Source organism: Montipora capricornis, chromosome 2, assembly GCF_036669925.1.
Source record: "Montipora capricornis isolate CH-2021 chromosome 2, ASM3666992v2, whole genome shotgun sequence".
In the NCBI taxonomy this organism is placed as follows: domain Eukaryota; kingdom Metazoa; phylum Cnidaria; class Anthozoa; order Scleractinia; family Acroporidae; genus Montipora; species Montipora capricornis.
In genome coordinates, this window is record NC_090884.1 from 26040872 (window position 1) to 26048371 (window position 7500).

A 7500-nucleotide genomic window follows, 5' to 3' on the forward strand; every position below is an offset into this window, starting at 1 on the left:
TTAATTAGTTGTTTTTGGTCGAAGGGAAATTAAGCGCCCATTGTGCTGTCCAACAATTAATTGTTTTTTAGGGCTTAAAGAGACAATTGCTTACTGAGGAAAATTGCATTTTATGTTTTACTCTTTGAAGGACAACTCAGTCCAGGAGTGGGCTTATAAAAGAGCACAAACAATTGAGACATGCAACGACTATGATCCAATACCAGTTCCCCTCAATATAATTTACTTCCTTGGAGAGTGTATGTACAACAAGAGCATAAGGTGCACAGAGGAAAGCCCTCAAAGCTGTCAGGTAAAGTTCTTAAAGTTGGGGTTTGAGTCTTGGCAGAAGTTTCACGGGAACATTACACCATTGCACTAGAAAAATTATAACAACAGCAAGAAGCCAGTGCTATATAGAAAGGCTCAAGGCAGAGAATTTCCAACCAGACAATATGACAAATGATAGCAGCCAAACACCTTAGCGAAAACACAGTCTTTTCTGTCCATCTTTTAACCATGGAAACACCCATTTAATTGCTCTAAGACTTGGCGCTCCAGTCCTCAGTTTAAACATTTGTTTGCAAACAACTTTGTCTCCAACTAGATCGCAGTCCCTTACATCCAATGAAATGACCAATTCTACAGTTTGTTACGATGACAATAACATACTTACTCTGATTACTACTTCTTACGTCTACTTATTTTTTACATAAGATTTATGGTCGGGATAATGCTTTCCTCAATTACAAGTACACAAACACAACACACTGATCATAGAGAGATCTACCGGTGTAGGGTTCACAACTACACTAAGCACAATGAATGCCTTAAGAAGTACCATTTAGTGAAAACCCCTTTCCTGGGGTGATGTCATAGTGTTTTCAGTGTCTGGTTTCCATCGAGGCCGCGATTCATCTCGTACATATTTTTAAACTTAGCAGGGCACTGCTTTCCCTGCGTGTAAAAGAAAAAGTTTTCAATAGGCAAGCAAAATTTTTACTCGTGGAAATGTAAGTATACCTGAAACATTGAAGCCACTATTCTCCCGCTCCAATTTTCATGACCGGGTAAGCCACACTTGCACATACGTCGCTTGCACACAACCTTTGCTCTGGAAAGAAAGAAAAAACAAACAAACAAAAACATGTTCGTACTTTCGATGCAGAAGTTCAAGTTTCCTCTACTGAGTTCATCCATGTCTTTCACTGCTGACTTTTCTACCGTCTGTATACCCCATAACCGTACTGCTGCATTTTTTCGCAACATAAGACATCAGAGAAACCACTCTTAAAGAATAAGCTATATCTTTCGTTTCTATGGACACTATTACAATAATATTTACAGGACTTACACAATAACAGAATTGACAGCGTTTAAGCTATCTTTATTAGGGCCGATTTACACGGTACGACTTTGTCGCATGCGACAACGGCTTACGACAGGCCCACGACATGATTTACGATTGTTGTGTACGTCAGAAAAAATGTCGTAGCATTTTAAAACATGTTTTAAAACGCTGCGACAATCGTAAGTCATGTCGTAGGCCTGTCTTGAGCTTGTCGCATGCGACAAAATCGTATCGTGTAAATCGGCCCTTAAGGTGAAAGCACGGCCTATACACAATGTGATTTATCTAAATAAACAAACAGTAAACACGCATTACACAAGTTCTTGTACGCCAATGACACGCAATTCCTTTAGGCAAAAGGACCTTTTGAAGGACGGAAACATGTAATAATGTCTTGAATTACTCGGTTTCATCTATAATTTTCGCATACCCTAAGTTTTTAGGGTTCTTGCCAGACAAACTTTGTAGATTTTTGTAGCAGAACACTGAATTTTGCCAATGCGAAGTCAAAAACATTCATGGCGTCGGGTCGTGTTTCACCTTCCTTTTCAAGTGAGATTATGCACCAGCAAAATTAAATTCCCCTCCCCAACCCGGGCCATAGCGGGGAATTGGACTACAGCGAAAATTCCCCCCCGCCCCCCACTTTTTTGTCGGGAGCTTGTGAGTACTAAAACGTGAAAGGAACAGAATAATAATTTTTTGCTCTCTACAAATCACCTTTCTTTGAACGAGAAATTTTGTTAAACAGAACTCCCTGGATGAGCATTGTGACCTACAATTTTAAAAAAGGCTGGATTGATAAAACCATTTTATTACAAAAAGGTGGTCACCTAAGGGCTTTTATCATGTAAAAAATGGAGTGTACACTTAACTACTTGCCATTATATTTATTCTTTATCTTCAAACGGTCATGATGATAATAGGGACCTTTAGATTCTAGGACGAGAACGAGTACGGGTTTTGACGTACGATTGATCGTACTCTTTCTTAGCAGTATATTTTGCTCAGTTATTCATTTTTCTGGTAAATGAGCCTTTTTTGCTGATCGAGAAATGCAAAAACTGCTGCTGTGTTGTTGGCTTGTTTTGAAACGACGACATTACGTATACCTGGCTTAGTAGCCTGGCAATCTGATCGCTTAGCCGTAGCGACATGGCGAGAGCGACAGTGTGTCTCTAGCTTAAGAAGGTGTTTGAGCTCATCAGTGGACTTCAGAAACTTAAAATCTGCATCATGTTGCTAAGCATTCTTTTTGCAAGCAAAGTAATCTTTAATAACTGCAGCAGCTCTTTCCGCCGTCCTGTCTTTAGCCATAAATAGATAAGTCGCGCTTTGCAGAACTGATGAGTACTTCATAGTGTTTACAAAATCCGTTCTTGTCGTTACTTCCTGGTCCACAGAGAGCAGTTGGTGTTGGGAATGTGTGTATGTCGTGTCCAATCTGAATCCAGCCTGGTCATCTTTGTTTAAAATGATTTTGTTTCTGGTATCTTCAAGTTGAAGTTGATCAACAACTTTGCATAGTGCGCAACTAGAGCGAGTTTCAATCGAGTGTCGTAAAACCAAAACCAAAGTAATTACTTTGGCCAATCAAAAAGGACGGAGACAATCCAGTAAACCAATCAAAACCCGAAGTAATTACACGTAGCCGACACAAAGCGCGGGAAAATGTGCACATACGAGCCACGATTGGTTTTGGTTTCGAGCCAATTTTGTTGAATTTCTATGCCTTCATTTTGGAATAATTCGCTTCATGTTTTTGATTAGATAATTGATGGGAAATAGCTCTGAAAAAACAATCGCCTCTGCCACAAACATCAAAATAATGGTCTCATTCCGTGTTGAGCTAATAATAATGATGTCCAAGGACTCACTTCACAACACCTTTTTGAGGGAACTTGTCTTAATTCTAAATCGCGGACATCACTATCTTCTCAACAGAAACAGATAACCTCTGTAGTCTAATTTGTTATTTATGCTGAGCTGCTGAATGTTTGACTCAATTTTGTCTCCTGTTTGTGATTTAATACGGCTTAGGTTACCTGCATAGTACATTTTTTTGACGATCAAAGAAATATAAACTTCGATTACATGCATACAGATCTTAATTAACTGTTAAGAAATGATTATTGAGAGATATAACTTCTCATGTACGATCTAACATTCTTCCTAACAGCCCTAGTCTTATGATACAGTCTTACCACTTTCCACGGCGGAACTCTCAAAATTTCGAAGAACCAAGCTTAATTCCCGGGGTTAATTAAGCTTAATTCCTTTGGAAACGTGTTACATGCCTTCTTCTTCTCACCAGCTAGTCGTTTTACCAACGGTCAGTTTGCAGACATCTCGGGTCAGTTCACCAGCGTCGCATTGACCGTAAAAGCTTTCTCACTTTGGCTGCTGATCAAACCCCAGAATTACACATCAATGGTGGATCGATCTCTCAGCAAAAACGTTAAGTTAGCCTCATTATTCTTCGGCTCTTCCGGAAAATCTGCCGTAGGTTTCACGAAAAATAGAATTAGTAATTTAAGAATCTCTTTCGGTTTGAACTTCACGAATAAACTAGAACTAATTTTTTAGAATTTAAAAGCACTCACCGTATAATTTGTCGATGAAGAGTGAAGTGATTACGATGCACAACCCGCCCGAAGGAAAAGCGTTAGACCATATTTGCAACCTTTGAACTACCGGCCATGGTAGCATGGTACTGTATTAAAGCAAGCCGACCACTCCTGGTTCCCCTAACCTCACTTTATTTTTACCACAGAAAACGTCAGTAAAAGGCCGATGTGTGAGCACCTCTCTGCACTCCATCATACTCCAGTATACGTACTTCTTCTCCTCCGAACATCACTTACGCTCGAGCCATTCCTTTCCATATTCTCCGAACATCACACAATTATACATTTGCTAACAGGATTCAACCCTCTTTCCCCACCACGATACTCGTTTCTGCGCATGCGCGCATCCACTCGTAAAAAGGTAATGTATCAATGTATGCAAAATTACCATGCGGCGCGAAAAAGAAAGCGCTGATCAACGAATAGAGAAGTCCCCGCTTACTCCCCGGTCTCGTAGGCGAAGATCGTGAATTTTTGCGCACTCCCCGCCTGCTGAGGGATCACAGTCGAGTGAAAATAAGTTTAAAAGTCCCCTCAATTTCCCGTTATGGGAGAGGGGGGAGGAGGAGAGGGGATTTACTTTGACTGGTGCATTAACCTTTCTATCTTCCGAAAATGGCATAACTAGTCTCGCTAGTTGTCCTGTAGGTTAGACCAAACAATCCTATTGCATGCATGTCCCTATTGGAAATAATTTCGAACAGCACTTTGGGACACTTTCACGTGTCGAGTCCACTCGACAACAGCCATGAAAGATATACCACTTTAATTTTTCCGAAAGTGAATTCTCTAAGAGGAAATGGATTATCGCTGTTCCGAGAAACTTGAGAAGTTGCAATAGAAGCCTGACGAAAATCCAGGCATGAAGAGGACTCAAACCCCGGACCATGCGAATCGTCTGCTGCATTGCTCTGCCGTCGGAGCTATCACGAACCATCTGGGAGCTGGTCACTCGCTTGTTGTACTATATCCCGTTTCAGGTAAATTAATGACTGTAAAAATGTATGAATGACATACACTTTAAACTGCAGCTCTAATGACTTGGCGAATATCACGGTTTACAGACACATCCGAGGTTTATATAGAGCACTGAATCATTGTCGGTTTTTTCACTTCTCCCTCTCCAAACGAATTGGAGGATCTTCCCGCGGTTTTGGGGAATGAGGGAACATGTCTAATTTGAACTGGGGAACAGGGAAACATAAACCATTTTAGGGATCAAAAAGCTGAGAACAAGTTCAATGGAAGTAATTTCGGGAACAAGGAATGCAATGCTATACCAACTGAGCTGGGAAGCCACTTAGTTGGGAGCAGGTTAATTTGTTGGGCTCATGAGTTCCCGTGAAGGATCACTTCTCTCTTTCGTCTATAACCTGCATTTCAAATATTTAACAATTAGACCCGTAGCCCGCAAAGGTCAATAGCCCAGGAGGCGAAGCCGAATGGGCTATTGATCCGTGGCCCTTGAGGGCGAAGGGTCTAATTGTTTTAGTATCACCCAACTAGTCGCACAGAAAAGGCAATAATAAAGTTAGCAAGTGCAAGTTGAAGAAATATTTATTTGGGAATAAAACCAAAGAAAGCGTCACGCTTTTCACTACTCGAGGACTATTACTAATAATCCTCTAGTAGCGTAGCCAATTCAAATGCAGGATTTGCATTAGTCCACTAGTTTGGTGATACTAAAAAGGGGATATTAAATGGCCGCGCAAAGTTGCGAAATTTCTCGTTGATTGTTGTTTATTACATCAACACCCATGAAAAAGTACAAAACCGTTTCACTTTGATATTTTTGTAGCCCTAACTCAGAACAACGGCGCGTTTTATTATGTGATCATAGCAACATTGATCTTTTTACTTGTGAAGGTAACATTTTATTTTCACGTGTGAAGATATCATGTTTTCGCGCGAAAACTCAACTGGTATTTCATTGGTGTTTTTTTATAATAACTGAATAAATTTATCTCATTCATCGAGTCCTTTCACGAGAACACATGAGCCCAACAAATTGACCTGCTCCCAACTGCGTCACTTCGTAGCTCAGTTGCATGTTAGAGCATTGCATCGGCGTCGCAGAGGTCACAAGTTCGAATCCCGTTGAAGCTACATGAATTAAGAGACAATTTCTTAAAGGGGCACTGTCACGGATTGACATGCGCAGTAGATACTCGCTCGGACAAATTTCTAAACATTTGTGGGCCATAAAGGATTCAAAGGTGAGTGGGGATCAGTGCCATTGCAGAATCAGAAAGTGTAAAGATAAGGCACATTGATATTTTATAATGGCTTTAAAAACGATGAGGGTTTCTTCTTAGTTTACATGTACGTTTTCTAGAGTTTGCAAGACATGGATCATAGATGGTGCACGTACGCAGCCCCGAGCAATACAACGGAGGCCACGAAACGAGGGCAACATAAATGTGTCCGTGACATTTCAACCACTCTTTTTTGGCTCTTTGGAGGGAATCGTATTATCACTTTCGTGCAGCGTTCTTGCGTTTTCCTCCCTGACCACTGCCACTAGTCGACGCCATTTTGAATTCGTCATTTTAAACTTGAAAATCTCAGCCTGGACTTTATCATATAAGTACGGAGATTTACTCACAGAAATGACAGTGATGAAAAATAGTTTTGTTTTTAGTCAAAGGCAAACGTTGAAATTTCACTAGTGAAATACCTCTGTAATGACGCAGGTTATTGTGATAAAAGATGATTCAACTGCTTCCACAACAAGCCTTTTATTGATAAACAGAATGAAAAGATTCCTCGCAATTCTGCTTTTTTGTAATTATTATATCCGTGTTTCCTGTTATTTCCTGAAATTTAATTGCTCTTTTAACTTTTTATTTCTGTAGGCCAGCCCTATAATCACACACAGAATCGAAGATCTGGAAAATAAATACTTTGCAAATTACAAAAATTCGTTTCCTCTCATTGGTAAGTAAGTAAGTAGAACGATAGACGTCTCCAAGGTTCATGACATAGTAGGCCCGTCACAAACTCGTAGAAATCATGATCATTTCACAGAGCATGCAATACCTTTGAAAAATTACGTTGGTCTTTAGATCACAAAAATATTGCGTTTATCGTCTCATGGAAGTCTTTCTACAATCTTGGACAAAACTCGTTGGGAAAATGTGACGCTCTAATTTGTCTGTGTGAGAAAGATGAAATTCTTCCTAGTTTTCCACCTCCTCCCATTCCAATGTTGGTTTAAAAAACGACCGAAGGCTTGCACAGTATTTTGCATCACATTGTATCAACATTGATATGGGGTTGGAGGGGGAAAGGACCAATATATTTTGTGAGTACGTGCCAAATGATGCTTAAGCTAGAATTTTTCCCAAGAGTTTTGTCCAAGATTGTAGGTTATTCAAACAATTCAAAGTAAGCCGGAAAAATAGGCAAGGAAAGATGGATAAAACAAAAAAACATCGATCAGTCGCTATCGTAACGGGTCAACATTTCTAGGTTTTCAAGTATTGTATTCAGATATCATTCTCGTCGGTAAAATTGGCTTGTCGATTTCCAAAGGTGAGACGA

At 40.1% G+C, this 7500-nt stretch overlaps 1 protein-coding gene across 1 annotated transcript in view; it reads left to right on the forward strand.

Moving 5' to 3' along the window:
• LOC138037012 (short transient receptor potential channel 2 homolog) overlaps window positions 1–7500 on the forward strand; it is a 20805-nt gene that overhangs the window by 11155 nt on the left and 2150 nt on the right. The window contains exons 6-8 of the mRNA XM_068883026.1: window positions 131–292; window positions 6813–6894; window positions 7492–7500. The exon at window positions 7492–7500 is cut by the window's right edge and continues 105 nt beyond it. Of these exons, the coding sequence (XP_068739127.1) occupies window positions 131–292; window positions 6813–6894; window positions 7492–7500 (253 nt within the window). The remainder of the gene's footprint in view (window positions 1–130; window positions 293–6812; window positions 6895–7491) is intronic.